Source organism: Pseudonaja textilis, chromosome 14, assembly GCF_049901715.1.
Source record: "Pseudonaja textilis isolate UNSWEBS1 chromosome 14, rPseTex1.2, whole genome shotgun sequence".
NCBI classification, from domain to species: domain Eukaryota; kingdom Metazoa; phylum Chordata; class Lepidosauria; order Squamata; family Elapidae; genus Pseudonaja; species Pseudonaja textilis.
Genome location: NC_142003.1, coordinates 2722000 through 2741815, shown reverse-complemented (window position 1 = coordinate 2741815; position 19816 = coordinate 2722000). Strand labels below are relative to the sequence as shown.

Below are 19816 nucleotides of genomic sequence, written 5' to 3'. Positions count from 1 at the left end.
TGTTTAACAACTGCGTGATGTGCTGAATCGCCTCCTGATTCACCCAACAACGGTGGCTCGCTTAATAAATGCTGTAAAAATTGTCATAACGTGAGGTGCGACTCAGCTTACAACAGAAATTGTGGCCATAAGTCAAGGACTACCTATAGAACTGCATCGTTAAGGTCACATTTGGAGTACTGCAATCAGCTCTGGACATCACGATACTAAAAAAAAATGCTTTCGTGGGGTTGGACTAGAAGACCTCCAAGGTCCCTTCCAACCCCATCATTCTACGACTATACTTCCAGGGATCATTTCTACAGTATCCAACTAGAGAAATACACTCAAACACTGGAGGCTTTCGAGAAGAGATTGGACTGCCATCTGTCAGAAATGGTGTAGACTAGAGTCTCCCGCTTGGGCAGGAGGGGGTTGGACTAGATGACCTACAAGATCCCTTCCAACTGTTTTAATCTAAAGTAGTTGTTTGATTTCCTTGGGGGGGTTTGCTCTTGAATTTCCCTTTGTTAAAGCAATGGAAACCATTATTATTATTATTATTATTATTATTATTATTATTATTATTATTATTTAAAAGTCCTGATGAACCTCTTTCTGATTTGCCCCTTTTGCAGGTTGGCTCTTTACTTTATTTTGTTTTTTTCCCCATGAAAGTACGGTCATTCTTCTCTGCAGGGAATTCCCTTTTTTTTCCCCCCCCAAGGGCCATATTTTAACGTTCCAAAAATGGAAATTCCACCCTGCTCCTCCGACCTGCTAGCGTGCTCGACCTCCCACTCCGAGACCAATCCGGAGTCACTTCAGATTCCTTTGGAGGAAGCCTTCAGGGAGGAGAAGAAGGAAAGGAACACTGAAATAATTCTCCCTCGGCCTGTACATCGTCTTTTCAACCTGCCACGGGCAGAAGAGTGGCGGGCACAGGGTCTCTGAGTTAGAGGACAGCTGGGAAAACGCCGAAGAGGTAGGAATATCAATAGCTATTAACTAAGGTGCTCTGGGAACGCAGCCTCATAATGAGTATTTGGCAGCTCGCTGTATGTCAATAACTGGGAGCAAGCTATTAAGTGACTCCAGCTGGAACTAACTACCAAGAGGCTGTTGCGTAAACCATGGGGGCAAAGTTTCCCCTCAGATTGTGCCTCTTTATTGGTGTCCCCCAAAAGTCACCAAGGGCTAAGAGAACGAAGGTGCGGGAGGGAGAGGACAAGCCAGCCGGGGTTCAGAAGGAGCCAGAGGGCAACTGGAGGTCTTCTTTGGGGATGGTTCTGGAGGATAACCCTGGGCTGGGAGGGAAACATGGAGGGGGGGGGGTCCTTCCTGCTGATTGATTGCAGAGTCAGCCTGGCAGCTGATGGGGCAGCAGACCCCCAAAGGGTATCTTCGTGTGTGTCCCCCTTGGTCCCACACCCAACGATCGACGGGGTTGGACGCCAAGTTGGAAAGCTTGGTGAGAACTCTAGTCAAGGTTATGGACCACGGCCTTCAAATATCTTTCAGTTCAAGCAGAAGAGAGCTGGGAGGGACTTTGAAGGCCTTCTAGTCCAACCCCCTCTGCTCAAGCAGAGAGAGACCCTATACCATTTCAGACAAGTGACGGTCTAAATTCTTCTTAAAAACCTCCAGTGATGCAGCAGCCACCACTTCTGGTTCCACTCTTGAATTGTCCTCACGGTTAAGAAGCGTCTTCTCCGTTCCAAGTTGCTTCTCTCCTTGATCAGTTTCCATCCTTCGTTTCTTGTCTGGCCTTCTGGTGCTTCTGGAAAATAATTTGACCCCTTCCTCTTCTTTGGGGCAGCCCCTCCAATACTGGAAGACTGCTATCAATCATGTCTCCCACCCACCGCCAGTCCTTTTCTCTAGACTAGCCACCCTCCGTTTCTTATTGTTATTCTTGTTATTGGGACCAGTCGTTGACTCCAGTTAATTTAGAAGACCAAAAGACCATTTTTAAAAAATTATTTTTTATTCCTCCTCCCTCTTTATTCCAGTTTCTTTTCTCTAAAGTACATTTTGAGCCACAGGATGGGGGGAAAAAAAAGGGTGAGAAATGATGGTTGTTTTGAAGAATCCTGGCTCCCTCTACTGTAAGGAGTGTGTTAAATCCACATCTCTGCAGGTTGCAGAAACAGGATAGATCTAGACTCTAGCCAAAGGGATATTATTCTTTATTATTACTACAGGTAGTTCTTGCTTACAACAGTTCATTTAGTGACCGTTCAAAGTTACAGCGGCCCTGAAAAAAGTGACACGACCATTTTCACACTTACAACCGTTGCGGTATCAAAATTCAGATGCTGTTGTGGGTTTGCTGTTGTGGAGGCTGGCAGCAGTGATGAAGAGGCCCCCGAGGAGCCTGTGCCCAGTGTGTGTGTGTGCAGGGCTGCTCGAAGGAAAGAGCAGCTGCAGCAGCAGGGGTGACTCGGAGGTAAGGCTGCAAGGTATTGGCGCCTCCCTGAGGAGATAAAAGCCAGCTGAGAAACTGGAGTTCTTTGCAGGAAGCAAAGACGTTTTTGCACTCAAGCCTTGTGGATGTTCGGAGTATCTTGGTTGATGTTTGGAGACTCTTTGTGTTTGAACTATTTCTTGGCAACTTTATCTAGTGTTCTTGGCAGCCTTGCACAACCTTGGCAAGGCTCGTTCTTATCAGGGATAATTAATTTGAAACAGCCTTTTAACCGAGAAGGAACGGAATTTGTAAAGAATCATTAAAAGGTTTTGCTGTTACCTCCATTTCATGTTTGTTTCCTTGGAACAAGGTTCGGGTCAGAACAGACACGTGGCGACGGGTTAAGAACCGTCGATCCTGGCAAGTTAATGTTCTAACTGTGTTCCTTTCTCGTGCCCTGGGTGTTCTGCCGGAGGCCCCTTCTTTTAAAAAGACCAATGGGAAAAAACCCTGCACTAAACTGAAAAATACGTTCAGTGTCTCTCCAGAATTAGGTTTTATATTCTGTAAGAGGGACGCGGTGGCACAGTGGCTAAGACGCTGAGCTTGTTGATCAGAAAGGTGGGGAGTTTGGCGGTTCGAATCCCTAGCACCACGTCACGGAGTGAGCTCCCGTTCCTCGTCCCAGCTTCTGCCAACCTTTATTTCCTAAATAAAATAATAAATCAATTACTAAACCCCCACACACTCCAAAGTAGTGAAGACTGTGCATTAAGAAACCCAGCCGCCGCCTCCAAATCAAACCCAGGAATTATGGCACGGGTAAATATTCGTTGACAAAAGAGCGCTAGCACTCTTATTTTAGTCTTCATAATAGATCTGCCCTTAGAGGAAGAAAAGACGGAGGCGGGCAGGCAAATGAGAATAAAATGCGACTCTCTTGATACAAACAAAAAAACAGAAATAGGCTGACTTGGTTCTAGCGGGAGCAGGCAAGCTTTACGCAAAGTTGAACAACAACATACACACCAATTAGTTGAATTTAGGCTGGGAAATTACATAAGGAGTATATCGATGTTTTAATTGAATCGGCGGGGCCAGGGTAAATCAGCATTCATTTTGTCAAGGGGGACGGAGAGTTGCGAGAAAAACAAAAACCTACCACTTTAAACTGCTGATGCCAGCATTCCCCAATCTGTCGCTTTCCAGATAAGGCAGAAAACCGCTTTCCCCAAATTTCCAAGCCGTTGAACATGGAGTAAATAAATCCGAGCGGTGCCAGGCTGGGGACTAACTGACTACATCTCGAGCGTAATCCCTGGCGGGGGGTGTGTGTCTCACCTGAGAGGTAAGCATGTTAAAATCTCCTTGGTCCTTTTGGGAAAATTAACAGCCCATTTCGGTCTGGGGAAATCCGTGTAAACGAAATGTGCTTAAATTTGATTAGGTAATCCCTCCTAATCTTTTAAACACAGATTAGAAAAGCTGGTTTAACAGGCCCACAAAGCTGTCTTAAGATCTTCTGCCTAGACTGCTCGGTATAGTTATCTGCGGACGGTGGTGGGGGATTGTAGAGCAGTTTTATTGACCAAGAGAGGGACATGTAGTAAGCAACAACAAGGGTCAGTTATGAGCTGGAGCCACACTCCTACTCCCTGTTGGCTGTTCCTCCTCTCCCTCAGCCTCCACCAGGGGCAGGACAGAGAGCATTGTTCAAATAACCCAGGCTTTAGTTACAAGCTTGTACAAGGAATTCTTCTTGTTAAATGAGTTGCACCTGAGTTTACGGCTTTTTTGCCACAGTTGTTAAGCGAATCAGGTGGCCGTTAAGTGAACCCGGTCTCTCTCCTTGTCAGAAGCCAGCTGGGAAGGTCACAAAAAGGGGGCCCCAGGACAATGCAACCATCATAAGTACATGCCAGTTGCCAAGTGCCCGAATTTTGATCACCTGACCGTGGGAACGGTCCTAAGTGTGAAAAACAGTCACAGGGCACTTTTTTTTCACGGCTGCTGTTAACTCCGCACGGTTGCGAAGCAAATAGTTGGAAATCCAGGACCACCTGTAATGCTATACACTCATTCTGATTTAAGATGAGGATGGTGTAGAGTTTCCTGCTTGGGTGGCGGGGTTGGACTAGATGACCTACAAGGTCCCTTCCAACTCTATTAATTTGTATCTGTATCTTTACTGGCTGCTTTTAAATGCTAGCAGGAAAATAAGCAGGGGGAAAATCCAGCACCCTAATCAATCAGAAAAGTCAGACAAACCATTAATGTTAAATGCCTTTAATCATACGGGCCCCTTATTTCTGTTAGCCCTTTAAATGTTTCAATTAGTAAAACCTAGGAGTTTGTTCTTTTTTAATTTAAGTTTCTTCTTGTCCCCCCAAAAAGGGACGACAGGATGCCTTTTTTAATATATATTCCCTGCAGTCATTTCCCAAACCGCTGCAGTTCCATATCTCCTGATGTGATTTATTCTCTCTCTTTTTTTTTAATCCTCCCCCTTTCCAGCCTGGCTATGAAATAACATGAAATGTGATCTGTCATACGGCTAAGCATATTTTGAGCCATCTTTTTCTTATTATATTAATATTGATCAGAGGTCTTCTCCTTCTGCCTTTTGAAAAATGCACACTTCAAAAAGAAGAAAGGGAAGACGGAGGTTTGATTGGCTCGGCTATAATAAGAACACAATGATCCAAAACGTATTAACTTCGCAAAACATACTTTTCTTCCCTTCAAATCTTCCCTTCTGCAACGAGAACAAAACAGGGGACGGCTCAGTGGCCACCAAAGTTGGCCTGTCTTTAGAAGGGCCCCATTCAGAGCCATGCTGGTTAAGAATCCTGTTAGGTTTGTCTGGCTCCTTGTGGATAGCAGTGTTAAGCAAAATGCACTAGGATGAAGGGCAGTATGGTTAGCGATGGAAACTGGAGCTGTTTTCCCCTTTGTGGGATCTTCCCACTAACTCTTCCTGACGGCCTCAGTTTTGGATTGCAAAGCTGAATTGGCAGCGGGGTGCATCGTGGCAGAATTTTAAGCAGAAATTTGGAAATTTCTGTGCCAAAATGGATCCGTTCCCAGGGGCCTTTCTCGGTTTATTATCTGTGCCAACTTTGTTCCGTTCTCTTTTTGCTTCTCTGTGGTTAACCATTTGTAAACTGCCCCGAGTGGTATGTAAACCAAATAAAAGGGACTTCAGCTTTGCTGCATTATGCAGAAAGAGATGGATTCACAGATAGATCACAGAATTCACCATAATTCACTTGGGGTTGGATTATAGGAATGCCTGGCTGTTGTGGTTTACGCATCGTGGTTTCAGATGTGTACACTGTCACACGTACTAACACAACCACAGTCTTGTCTCCGCTGCTTTCAGACAAATCAGAATTTGAAGGATCTTCTACCCAAGACATACTTCTAGATTCAACTTTAGGCTTTTAACCACTAGTATCCTATGTACCTTTTTAACCACAATTTAGGCCAAAAACCCCATTAAAAAGAAGAGCCCTGAAGGAGGAGTAAAATAATATCCAATAACTAGGATTGCTTGGGTTTACAACTGAAATGTTTTCTCACAAAAGGTTTAACCCCGTTGTCTGGATGGAGGTCTGGTGACATCTGGTGGGTGAGCTAGCAAAGGCCTCCAGAAGGAATGTTTTTCTTCGGGGAAATATTGGGCGCCGCATAAACTCTAGAAAGGAAAGGACAGGCTGAGTTTTGTGCATTTTGCCCTGTTTTTTTGAGCTTTTGGAGATGATGGGCCACAGGGCACTAGATGGGGGGAGACAGAAAGGGAGATGGGGGGCCATTGGTCGGGATGGGGGAGGACAAGATGGTTCCAAAATTTAAATGACTGCCTACGTGGTTTGCTAAGAGAGAAAGACCTCTAAGAAGCCTCCAAGGTGCTCTTTTTTTCAAGAAGCAACTGGGCTTTCTGTTTTTGTTTTTCTTTTTCTTTGAAGACGTTTCTCTTCTCTTCCAAGAAGCTTCTTCAGCTCTGACTCTGGGTGATGGAGGGAAGGATCCAGTCAGAGCCAAAGAAGCTTCTTGGATCAGAAGCGAAATGTCTTCAGAGAGAAAAAACAGAAAGTCCAGTAGGGGGAAAAAAGTACCTTTGGGACATCCTTGGATGACCGAGAATTTCCACAGACACCCCTAAGAAGGCCCAGGGCAGGTAAGGGAACTTTAGAAGGGAGCTGTCTCGGGAGGTAGAAAACTTTGCAACCTTTTGCACCCAAATGCCGTGCATGCATTCACACAACTCGTTGACCCGAACATCAGAATGGAATAACTTAGAGTAACTTTTTTAACTTTATTGTCACGTTGAATATATGTTAATCGGCCACACATTAAGATGAAATTTCATTGCATAATTCTCTCAAAGAATAAAAAAAATAAAATAAAAATAAATGAATGCATTAAATACAATAAATGCAACAAATTAAGTAAAATAAAATAAATAAAACACACCAGGTATATTATACGACTTTTAACCTTTTAAACCCCGATTAGATAGAATAGGAATAAAGACTAAAGTAGAGCTGGAAGGGGCCTTGGAGGTCCTCTAGTCCAGCCCCCCTGCTCAAGCAGGAGAACCTATACACCGCGATGCAGGTGAAGAGCGCCGGACTCCAAATCCCATAACTCCTAAAAGACGATGGGCCAGACAGCCTATTAAGACACCCCTTCTCCATTCATAACCTTCTCGCCCGGGTGACGTCACGGACCCCCCCTCCTTTCCCCTGGCGCCCAATCAGCGCCGGCTCCCTCCCCCCGCTCCGCCCTGACCCTGGGAAAACCCCGCCCCTCCGCTCTCTCTGTCTGTCTTCCCGTCCCGCGCGCGGGGGTCGGCGGGGGGGGGGGTAGGGTTGAAGTGGGTGGGGGAAAGCGAGCGTTCCTCCCGCCCCTCTGGCCCGCTGACTGGTCCCCGGGCAAGCTCCGCCCCGCCCCTCTGTGGAGCTTTCCTCGCCTCCGGGCCTCGCCGCCCAATCGGCGTCCGTGTCGGGGCGCGAGCGCCGCCTGGGCCTCGCCCGAGGCGGCGTCTTGGCCCCGCCCCTTCGGGTGGGCGTGAGGGCGAGGACGGAGGGAAGGTCGCGGCGGCTGAGGCGGCTGAGGCGGCGTCTTTCCCGCCCGGGCCTGTCTGAGGGCTTCGCCGCCGCCGCCGCCTCCTCCTCCATGGCCGGGGTGGTGCGCTCCCTTGGCCGCTGCCTGTGGCCGGCGGGCGGCGACCCCGGGGCCGAGGCGGCGGCCGGGCCTGTGGAGCCGAGCAAGGAAAGCGGCCTTCCCCGGTCGCCGCCGCCGTCCTCGCCGCCGCCGCCGCCTGTTTCTCTCCGCCGCCGGGAGCTGGAGCGGGAGGCGCGCCGGCGGAGCCGCGAGATCGACGCGCTGCTGGCCCGCGAGCGCCGCGCCGTGCGCCGCCTGGTGCGGATCCTGCTGCTGGGCGCCGGCGAGAGCGGCAAGTCGACCTTCCTCAAGCAGATGCGCATCATCCACGGCCGCGAGTTCGACCAGAAGGCGCTGCTCGAGTTCCGCGCCACCATCTACGAGAACGCCCTGAAGGTGGGCTTCGCCGCGTGGCCTCCTTTCCTACCGCCCCCGCGCGCTTTGCCGCTCCCCCTTGCCCCCCCCCCCCGCCTCCCCTCTGGAAGCGGAGCGGAGTGGGGGTGAAAGAATTAAAGCCCAGGGCTCCCCCTTCCCCACAGGGTGGGATGGGGTGGGGTCTCCTGCTGGAGCAAGGGGGTTGGGCTAGAGGACCTCTAAGGCCCCTTCCCGACCTGTTGTGGGGTCTGTCCCTGCTCTCTTCACCCGAGGATGTTCCTTCCAACTCCCCCTGCATGATTTCTCCTTGGTGGGGAGAGAAGGGTCACCTGTCCCCATGTTGAGTGGAGACCCCTGGATAGGCTGCCCTCCCTTAGAAAGAGGGGGTTACACACGTACACACACACACACACACTTAGGGGCCCTTTGATCCCCCCCACACACTTAGGGCTGCCCTCCCTTAGAAAGAGGGATTGCACACACACACTCACAGAGGGCCCTTTGATTCCCCCGCACACACACACACACTTAGCCCCCCCCCCCATGATATACACACACACACTTAGGGCCTCTCCCTTAGAAAGAGGGATTGCACACACATACACACACAGGGCCCCTTTGACACCCCCCCACACGCACACTTAGGGCACCTTTGATCCCCCACACACACACTTAGGGGCCCCATGATATACACACACACTTAGGGTTGCCCTCTCTCAGAAAGAGGGATTTTACACACACACACACACACACACACACACACACAGGGCCCCTTTGACACCCCCCACACACACACTTAGGGGCCCCCATGATATACACACACACACACACACACACTTAGGGTTGCCCACTCTCAGAAAGAGGGATTACACACACACACACACAGGGCCCCTTTGACACCCCCCCCACACACACTTAGAGACCCTTTGATCCCCCCCCCCCACACGCACACACACTTAGGGCTGCCCTCCTTGGAAAGTGGGATTAGCCACACAAACACTTAGGACCCCTTGAGAGCCCCACTTGATGTACTGAGTTCGAGTCCTGTCTTGGGTTGGGAAGCCAGTTGGGGTGATTAGGGATACTCTCCCCGCCCCCCCAATAGGCCCAACCCATCTTGGCAGGGTGGTGGTCTGCTATTTAGCTTTCTTCACATTTCCTCCCCCACCCCCAAAAAAACCCTTGCAAGATTTCCTGGTGGTCTCATATCCCCCTGTTAAGTAGAGACCTCCAGGTCGAACAGCCTTTGAGAAAGAAGGATTGGCGGTCTGCCGCTGCTTTTTTCCAACATTGCCCGCAGGATTTCCTGGTGGTCTCCTGCCCACCTGTTGAAGCAGAGCTGTCCAAAAGGGAGCAGCCTATCCCAGGATGCATTTCCTCCAGCATCCATCCATCCCCTTGTGGTCCAGTTCTGTGTAAAGGCTAAGCAGGTGGGCTTGAGACCCAAATTCAAGTATTCCCTGAGACCAGGAACCCTGCCAGGTGAAGGGACGTCCTTCTGTCTTTCTCAGCCCAATACACCCACCCACCCACCCGGTCACGGAAAATCTGTACGGATTGCACTTGCGTAACGTTAAATTAAATTTTAATTTCAGCATCCCGTGAGTGGATTCATAAAGCCATGAGTTAAATGACCCATGGATTATCATGGTGTGTGGACCCAGCTATGTTTTTATTAAAAGTTCCCGGAGGGGAAAAAATAATTTATTGGAGGGCGTTACAACATTCCTTCCCACCGCCCTAACTTCAGAGTTCAGAAGACAATCTAATTCGACCTGGGCCAGTGCTAGTTCTTAAGGTGCACGGGGCAATAAAAGCGGGGGGTGGCAGCCGAGCCGGATATGCACACCCTGCTAGTTGCACAGGCTTGTCTTCAGATACGGCTTTCTTGCCTGGGGTTTGAAAAAAAAAAAAAAACCCTGTTCTAAACCTTAGGAATCCAGACTTTTTCCTCTTGAGAACCAATCCTAGATTATTGGCCTAAACCACCATTTTTCCTAAGATGGACGAGGCGGGGGGGGCGGGAAAAACACCATTTGTTTATTCTGTGGAAGGTTTTGCTGGACCTCTTCCTGTACCTTAAAAGTGGTTCTAAAGTGAGGCTTAACAGAAGTTTGTCCCCCAAACTGCAGGTGTTGCAAAACTTAAATTCTTGCCTTCTTCGCCCCCCAAAGTAGCCTTGCTGTGTTGGTGGTACGCTACTACCCACAACAAATGGGAATTTTTATCTTTAAGAAGACCACATCCCAGCTTAATAACAAGGATGGAATTTGGCTCTCAAAAGTCGTCTAAAATATCCTGGAATGTAGAGCAAGGGAGAACTGGCCAAGTAAAAGCACACGTGGTTCTAGTAGTGTGTTAAAGACGGAGCATGGATGGGCAACGTAGGACCTGAAATGTATTTCTCCGCTGCTGTTGCTTTTTTTTAGGGCTGCAGGGTTCTAGTTGATGCGCGGGACAAACTGGGCATTCCTTGGCAGTACGCGGAAAATGAGAAGCATGCCATGTTCCTAATGGCCTTTGAAAATAAACCGGGCATGTTCATTGAACCCTCCGTGTTCCAGTTGTATGTACCAGCTCTGACCGGCCTGTGGAGGGATTCTGGGATCAAGGAAGCATTCAGCCGTCGAAGTGAATATCAGCTGGTGAGTAAACTGAACCAAAAGCAAGTCTCCCACCCCACCCCACCTCCCATTTCCTAAACGCTCCTCCCGTTTAAAGCAGTCCCTTATAATAATTACTAGCTCTAAACCATCTAAGCATGATGTAGAAGGTCCGTGTTCTACAGTAAGTAGGTGTAACTTCAAGCAGATTGCAGAGATATGTGACCTGTGCCTTCTCCCCACATAGTACGATTAAATCCCTCCCCCCCCCAAAAAAAATTTTTACAACATTTCCTTTTGAGGTGTAGACATTGTGTTTATTACTTTGTTAACACTAAACTCTCAAGTGGTTTGAAGTTGGGTTGGTACCAAGGTGGTTTAAAACAAGCTTTGCTTTTTTTGTTTTTTGACTTCTTTCCTTCCTTCCTTCCTTCCTTCCTTTCTTCCTTCCTTCCTTCCTTTCTTCCTTCCTTCCTTCCTTCCTTCCTTCCTTCCTTCCTTCCTTCCTTTCATCCACCCATCCATAAAGTTAGATTCTTGCCCTTCCTTCCTTCCAATGCTCCATTGTGTAGACAAAGCTTAGTCCAACAAGAGCTGTTCAGAACTGAAGAATATTTGTGAGCATTAACAAAACAAAGAGCAAAATATAAACAATTGGACGCTGCAAATAATGTGGATAGGTGTAGATAACTTTTGTGCATTGATTTTCAAGATGGATGATTGCCTGTGTCACATTGGTGTCAATATTTAATACATTTTAATGATGTTTCTTGTGACGGATCTGGTAACTCCCAATGTAATATATCATGACTGCTGCTATCAGTAGAACAATATACAACAATTTACTTCCTACTTTAAACTTCCACTTTATGTAAAAGTACACAGTGAATATGTAGTGTATGGAAGTAGATTTTTTTTTAAATTCCATGTAAAATCTCTTTGCTTGTTTAAGGAGGAGCGTCTTGTAGCAAAAGAGGTGCATTAGTTTATGGTAGCCAAACATCAGGAGGAGTCTAGTAACACCTTAGATTATTATTATTGTTGTTGTTGTTGTTGTTATTAAATTAAAAAGCATGCGCTATTGTGAATTGCAGCTCAGTTCATTAGTGTGGCTAAACAGATCTAGGACTTGTTGGGGTGAAGAGGAGAGAAATGATTCATGAAATCATAAAATTTATTCCTCTGAAAATGTGTTGCTAGGCTCTTTCTGGGTTTAAGGATTATTGTATAACTTTCAGACTACTACATGGTGAAAGCTGTGGGAAAGCCAGGGTCGGCTGCCTGCCGATAACGTCGCTTCTGAAGTAACCAATGTGGGAATTTCAACAGGGGCTCTGAACTGGGCTTGAGCTGTGTTTTAAACAGACATTCATAAGGCACTGTTAATGCCTCCTTTGTTTTTATTTGCAAGAGCAAGACTCTCACAGAATTGTTTCCAGTAAAATCGGACCGCTTCCTTGTTAGGCAAGAACACATAATAACATCGTCATATGAATGCAGTTCTACCACTTTTAAATAGGCTAGGCTGGAAAGAAACACAAAACTCTGTTTGTGGCTTTGGGTCTTTGGCCTGCCTTCTACGGAAGATTGAAAGTCGCTTCAAAATAGCTCCCAACAAATTTGGGGAGTATGCCACTGAAAAGCCCATTCAGGCAGACCTGGATTTACGACCGTAATTGAGCAGAAATTACGGTCATAAGTCAGGGTGGTTGATCAGTGAGTCATCACGTGACTGACCCAATTCTACGGTGATTGTTAAGTGAATCGCCACGGTTGCTAAGCGAATCCATGGTTGTTAAGCAAACCCTTTGGGTATAAAGGGCATTTTTTTTTGCCCGAAACCTGAAATAAACATCAGTTTCTGGGGGAGGAATTGTAAATTATCACAGGACACCACAAATAGCCATGAATGCAGGTGGATTGCCAAGCACCCAAAATGTAACCGCACGACTGCAGGGGAGGCCTGGCTGTCAAAACTCCAAATCTCAATTGCAGTTATCTTCTTTTGTGTGTGTGTGTGTGTCTGTCATAATGTCAAACTGTTGCAAGTGGAAGATTACCCACATCTGCAGGTTTTCCATTAAGTCTTCAGTTGCTAAAAACTCTGCGATGTGATTTCCCTACTTGACAAACTTAAGAACTTCTTGGCTGATTATTTAGGCCACTGTAACTTTCTATAGCTTTCTTCTTTTTTCTTTTTTTTTAAACGATATAAAAATGTCTCCCCAGTGGCATGTTTCATAACCAGAAGGTTTGCTGTCGTAAAATCCACGTTTTATTTTTGTTTGCACTGTTTGTCCTTTAAATGTGTGTGTGTGTGTGTGTGTGTATGTATGTATGTATGTATGTATGTATGTATGTATGTATGTATGGTATTCAGCTTTGTTCGGGTATTTTCCCACGTTACAATAAAATTTGTGCTTTTAAAGTTGTAGCAACGTTTCGGCAGAATCTCATCTGCCATCATCAGGCTTCTGTATTGTGTATATTCTGTATTGTGTATTCTGTATTGTGTACAATACAGAAGCCTGATGATGGCAAATGAGATTCTGCCGAAATGTTGACGTGGGAAAATACCCGAACAAAGCTGAATACTATACATACATACATACATACATACATACATACATACATACATACATACATACATACAACTTTATAACTCTCTTGGCTGTTTACTTTAATACGTATCTTTTTTTAAAAAAACAGCATTGAGTGATATCCAGTCAGTGTTTTCCAGAAAGTCTTATTGGAGGAGCAATTTCAAACCTCTTTGTTTCCTACTTTTGATTTCTGCAATTTGGACTGGCTGATCTGTGCTTCCGTTGGCCCCCATCCCAAATAAATGTACAGATGTGTCCTAAGAGAGAGTAAGTCGCCCTCCTGCCTCCCCAAAAGACGTTTCTTGACAGCTCCATTTACCCACCGAAGTCAGGCAAATGAAGTTAGGAAACGACTAGTGAGAAAGTCAGGCAATGTGCGGTACATTTTGTTGTGAGATATCAGAACTTTGGAACCGTGTTCAGTAGCACTTTAGCATAGCTGAAGCCATAAATGCTGATGTTTGGACACTTAATCCCTTTATTTATTTATATCTCACCATAGTTCAATGTTACCCGTGGCCTAAATCTCACCCCCTTCGCTTAACTTCAGTTTGTTTCCATTACCTCCCACGGAATCTTCTAGGTCTTGCCCTTAAATGGCAATTGTCACAACATGGCGAGGTTATGTGATGTTGTGGTGCTGTGTCTGAGTTATATGGTGCCTTGTGGGTTTATTTTATTTATTCTGTTTTATGGGACACCACAGCGAGCCGTCCAGGATTATCTTGCCATAAGATAGGTGGCCATAGAAAACATGGCTGTGTTTGACCCTGAGATCGCCCTGAGCACTTGCACTCTTCGGAATCCATCTTTCAAAAGGTGCGTGTGTGCGTCTGTGGGCGCCCATTCAGAAAGCATGGAGCCTGCGCAGCGATAATTCTAATTTTAGGCGATGGTGCGAGATCTGCACTATTTATAGCCATACCGTGGCAGGAAAATGTTCATTCAGAACTCTCTGTCACTACATTTGTGGGGCTTTCAATTTTGCTCTGGGATGAGTCGTGAAGCGTAAGTTCTCTGGGCAGCTGGGATGCATTCAGAAGAGATTGGTTTTCAGGGCTACAGTTAGCATTTTTGTTTCTTAACTACCAGAGTTGAGCCCCAGATTTCTGTCGATGGAGTGAGACCGTTGTTAAGCGAGTTTTATCCCATTTTATGCCACTCTTTCTTGCCACAGTTGTTAAGGGAAGCGTTGCAAGTTAAGTTAGTCACACAGTTGTTGCGTGAATCTGGCTTCCCATTGACTTTGCTTGTCAGAGACGTTTGCAAAAGGGCATCAGGGCATGCAGCTGTCGTAAATATGAGTCGGTTGCCAAGCGTCCAGATTTTGATCACCTGACCTTGGGGATGCTGCAACGGTCATAAGTGTGAAAAACTATCGCTTTTTTCAGGGCCGTTGTAGCTTGGAATAGTCACTCAGTTAACCGTTGTTAAGTCAAGGACCACCTGCACTCTCCTGCTAAAAGGGAATATTCTTTTATAGCCACCACCTCTTGCGTTTTATTAAATCAGCACGACTTTATTGAGCATGTGAACCGCCTGGATTTTCATACTTTGTAACTGCGAATTAATCAAGCGCTCTTTTTAAGATGAAAGCAAGAAGACGCTCCACAGTATCGGTCTGAAATAAACAAGATAAAAAGTTGGAACAATGCTCAGATGTGGGAGCTGGCTTATTTCAGGGCTGTAGTTCCCAGCTCTGGGTTTTCAAATTCCCAGATGTGGGATGACTCATGGCTGCTGTTCAGCGATGGGGACAGTACCTCCTCCTGTGTTGTCCCAGTTGGCCGGACTGACTCAGAGGATGCACGAGAAGAGAGAGATATAAAGTGAAAATGAATCATCTATATTTTTACATTAACTCTTTAGGTGTATATATTTATTTGTTATTTGCTTATAACAAAACATGTTTTCCCCCCACCAATCCAAGGACAACAGAGAGGTTAATGATTTGAAGACATTGTTGGTATATAATGGAGGGTTTAAAAATTAAGAAGTACACCTCAGTCCTAGTCAAATCAGATAAGAGCACTAGATGAAATTAGAACTAGATCAAGTTGGATTATATTGTTCCCATTTAAGATCTGACGTACGTAAGAATTGTGATCTAATCTTGGATGTTATTCAGGAGTTAAGATTGTTCATAGATCTAGCTGCTTTGTATACTATATGCTAACTGTCATAAATGCTGACCGGCTTCAACCCTTGTCGGTGAACAAAGGAAACACAAAGACAGAATAATACAATAATGTAGCAAGAAAAAAACTATCCTATGAGGGACATATACAAACAACTGCTGTTAAAATTGGAATACGTTTCGCTTGCTTGAGAAATACAAGAACGGTGGGACCACATGTAGCTCTAAGGCAGAGGTATCCAACCTTGGCAACTTTTAATTTTGTGGATATTCAATTCCCACAAGCCAGCTATGCTCTATGTGTTCCTTCTGTGGAGGTACTTGAAAAAAGTTTAGGGTTTTGAAGTGGATATTGTGTGCTTTACTGGAAACCACATGAAGGTTGCTTTATCTTGTAAGCAGTCAGGATAAACAAACACTTCTGGATTGTGGGTTGTTGTTTTTTTTTACTTTGTAAGGAAAAAAAAATGCCTGTCCAGGTATTGAGGAAACAAAAGAATGAGCCATTGTATCACAAGAATCTATGGCCTGTCCTAAGGCCACAATGACAAAGCTATTTTATTTTACAGCCTGCTGTGTAAATTCTCTTCCCCAAAGTGTGTTCACGGCTCTAGTTTGGCTTACCGACTGTCCCATAAAGGGATCATTGCAAGGCAGAGCCAAGCAAAGTAAATATGTTTTCAGAGATCAGTTTTTCCAGATCCCAGCTCTGGTTCTGAAGCAGTACGGCCGGTTCTGTGATGATGCACTCGATCCCAGCACTTATACTGCAGTTTAATGTAATTTCTTAATGTAAATGAAGGTCTTCTGTTTTGCAGAAACAGCTGGTTGATTGCCTTGTCATTGGATGATTCTAAAGTTCTCTCAAAGGCTGGTTTAAGTTGACCCCCAAAACTTCAGTGGATTGGTACAGAAAGCAACATGCTGACAGATGAGAAACATTTCAGCGGGATAGTTTGGACACTACATAGGTTGCCAGTATCTTTCCAAGTACAATTCAAGGGGTATTAAAATCCCAGTGTGGTGAAAATGTGGCTTTTTCAGAGGAATATTGGGCACTAAAGTCTTCAGTATGTCTTCTTAACCATTGGACATTTAAATCTAAATATAACTCTTGTGAGCTGCTCAAGAGTTTGTTGAAGTAAGGCAGGATGTAAACCATAAGTAAATACACTCTTCTCTTTCTCAACAGGGTGAATCCGTAAAATATTTCCTGGATAATCTGGATCGGATTGGCCAGTTGGTGAGATTATTTCTCTTTGTGTTGTTTTGTGTCGTACACATTCAAATCATAGATAAGAGAAGCAATAGCACTGGGAAATGTTCCTCAAAATTCTAGAACTGGATGTTTGAGCGTGTAGATTTAGTGAATAATATCTCTTCTTAAGCAGAATAATCACTTCTTATAAGTAGGAGCTCTTATTCTTCCTCTGGGGAAAAAAAGTATGTTTTGTGCCCACTGTTTAAAAAAACCAAGACATGATGAATGCATCCATTGTTCAGACCAACTCCCTGTAGTAGCAGTGAAAGTTTGCCAGTCCCAGCTTCAGTGAAACCTAGATTATCCTAGATTGTCAGGCATTCTGGATTTTACTGCATGTCTTGAAAGGCTGGCACATAACTTCAGAGGCTCCAGAAACCAGGCTGCAAAGTTCAGTAAACTACTGAAATTCATTCTTCAGATTAAGTTTGCACAAAATAAGGGGGGGGGGGAGGGGTGGAATAACCTGAGATAAAAGCGAGCTGTTAACACAAACACAGACCTGCAACCTTGGCATCCGAACGGCCCTTGCAAGATTAGCCGCTAACTTATCCTTCCCAGCGTTCAATTCCAGAATCTTCATTCCGCCGCGGCGCATCTCGACGCTACTTCAGCAGATTTAACTTCCCTTTTGAAGTGTGATCTTTCTCCTACTTCCCGTGTCTTTTATTTGTTTTTTTTCCCCCTTTTCTTTCTGCAGAATTATTTCCCCAGCAAACAAGACATCCTGCTGGCTAGAAAAGCGACCAAAGGAATCGTGGAGCACGACTTCATCATTAAGAAGATCCCTTTCAAAATGGTGGACGTGGGTGGCCAGAGGTCTCAGCGCCAGAAGTGGTTCCAGTGCTTTGACGGCATCACGTCGATACTGTTCATGGTCTCCTCCAGCGAATACGACCAGGTTCTGATGGAAGACCGGCGCACCAACAGACTAGTGGAGTCCATGAACATCTTCGAGACCATCGTCAACAACAAACTCTTCTTCAACGTCTCCATCATTCTGTTCCTGAACAAAATGGACCTCCTGGTGGACAAAGTCAAGACGGTCAGCATCAAGAAGCATTTCTCAGACTTTAGGGGCGACCCTCACCGCCTGGAAGACGTCCAGCGCTACCTGGTGCAGTGCTTTGACCGGAAGAGGCGGAACCGCAGCAAGCCCCTTTTCCATCACTTCACCACCGCCATCGACACCGAAAACATCCGCTTCGTCTTCCACGCGGTGAAGGACACCATCCTTCAGGAGAACCTTAAGGATATCATGCTGCAGTGAGTGAAAATGGAATCCTCTCCGGGGAAACTTTAGCCTATAGTAGGGCAACCTTGGCCCCACAGGGTGTCTGTCCTCCGAAGATCCGTGCTGTGCCTTGGGTTAGGAAAGCCGAGAAGCGGAAGCGGGAAGGATTTGCAGGAGCTTCCAGCGAGAGCTCCTGCATCGCTGCTCCTCAACCAAGAACACAACCGAACGATCTTATTTCCTCTCGGCTTTGGGGGAAGCCAGAGTGGTGGGGAAATGCAAGCAGGGCGTCTTGTGTGAATTGATCTTATTCTGCAACGAGGCCGGAACGTTCTAGCCTCCATACCCGTCAGCCTTAAATGAGTTTGGGGTGCTGAAATAATGAATTTGGTAATATATTTCATTTCTTCACCGAGGTTTCGTTCGAAGAGAACACATGGCAATTCGCGGTCACAATTCCGAGACCAGTATAGGAGCCAGGGGCATACCCAGAGGTTTGCCAGCATTCGGATATATATATAAGAGCTCCTACTTATAAGTAGGAGTTACTTATAAGTAGCTCTTATATATATATATATATAAGAGCTCCTACTTATAAGAAGTGTTTTTATATATATATATATATGCAAGATGTATCAAAGCAGGTTAGGTAGCCAAAGCCTAGGTCCGAAGAACATAGCTTTGTATGAGATTTGATACTGCTTGGTGAGACATCGCTCCAGCAGTAGTAGTGAAAATAACACCCTTAGTGCTTTGGTAAAACATCTTTGATTCTGTTTAAAATGAGATCTGTATTAAAAAAAAAAGAAATCCCCTCACTACCAGAGGGTTTCCTGTCTAACATGGAAGTTAATCTGATTTTTAGATAGGTCTTGGCCAGGAGCAACAGCCCATAGCATGGTAGTGAATTGCTGTTTAAAAAAATAATAATAATAATCAGTGTTTTGGAGCCACTGAATTTGGATTAAAGGGTCCTGCTTTGAGTTCCTTCTTAACTATATAGGGATTTACCAATGTATGTCATAATGCATTAAAAAAAAAATCCGACACGTGTAATTTGCCCCCCTTTAAGGCTAGAATAGAATATGTGTGAATTTGCAGAAGGCTGTGAATAACATTGATGTGAGCTTATTTTTCCCCCCCTCCATTCTAAAACTTTGTGTTTAACTATGGGTGCCTTTCTTTTGTGTACAGACAGTTCACACTTTTGTCTACTCTGAAGTATGTGTTAATCAAACTTAAGTCCTGCCTTATCCATCCTACAATCATTATTCAGGGATAATCTTAACCATGAGAACTGTTTACTGTGACTTGGGTACCATATTTTGTCATAAAACAAAGGGCTTCGTCTTTCCTATGAGCTTCTTTGAAGGCGCTGATAGCACAAGTCAATAACCAGCTTAAAAACCTTTTGTGACTTCCAGTTCAGGGGAATTCTAAGATATATATATATATATATATATTCCCCCGTGTGTAGATCATTCAGATTTACGTGTGGTGTCCCACATTCTAAAGGCCACACTTTCTATTTTAGTAGTATATTTGGGGCAAAGCTGATCTGTTTCTGAGAAGCGGGTTACATTTGTTTCCAGGTTTTAAGTAAAAGTAAGACAGACTGAATCATTAAAAGCCACAGACTTTCAGCTTCGGAGGCCGTTTCTTTTAAGGGCTTACCTACGGGCACACCTGAAAGCAGTTAACATCTAGAACCTGTTCTTTTTATCGTCTCTAAATAAGATGTTGCCTTTTGCCAAAAATCTTGAGTTTTACAAGCTGTAAAACGGTTGTCTGCTGGGGAAATAAAAGGGAATGCAATCTTAAGTTTGATGGACCTTATTTTATAATTGGAGCTAGTGCTATATTTATCCTTTGGGAATCCTAAAGAGGCCCAGGGACTTCCAGTACATTCCTCGAAGAGTAGTCTTGACATGAGGAAGGGCCCAAACTCTGCAAAGCTCAGCAACATCCAAATGGCACATATGCAAATATTTTAATTCATTTCTTTGCCAGGGGTTTCTTCTGGGTAGACGAAATTGGGTGTATCT

The 19816-nt window shown here is 45.3% G+C and overlaps 1 protein-coding gene and 1 pseudogene across 1 annotated transcript; both read left to right on the top strand.

The window, feature by feature from the left end:
- Positions 1-274: 274 nt before the first annotated feature.
- Positions 275-374, top strand: LOC148124671 (small nucleolar RNA U3; annotated as a pseudogene).
- Positions 375-7424: 7050 nt separating this feature from the next.
- Positions 7425-19592, top strand: GNA12 (G protein subunit alpha 12). The gene is made up of 4 exons (XM_026704353.2): positions 7425-7954; positions 10363-10578; positions 16469-16519; positions 17238-19592. The coding sequence occupies exons 1-4, from the start codon at positions 7571-7573 to the stop codon at positions 17805-17807; spliced, it is 1221 nt and encodes a 406-aa protein (XP_026560138.1). The 5' UTR covers positions 7425-7570; the 3' UTR covers positions 17808-19592.
- Positions 19593-19816: the final 224 nt, after the last annotated feature.

Bases quoted from the DNA above. Each gene is read 5' to 3' on its own strand.
- GNA12 (XM_026704353.2), top strand. From the start codon at position 7,571: ATGGCCGGGGTGGTGCGCTCCCTTGGCCGCTGCCTGTGGCCGGCGGGC. The intron at 10,579-16,468 runs GTGAGTAAACTG...CTTTCTCAACAG, and splicing joins GTCGAAGTGAATATCAGCTG to GGTGAATCCGTAAAATATTT. The intron at 16,520-17,237 runs GTGAGATTATTT...TTCTTTCTGCAG, and splicing joins TGGATCGGATTGGCCAGTTG to AATTATTTCCCCAGCAAACA.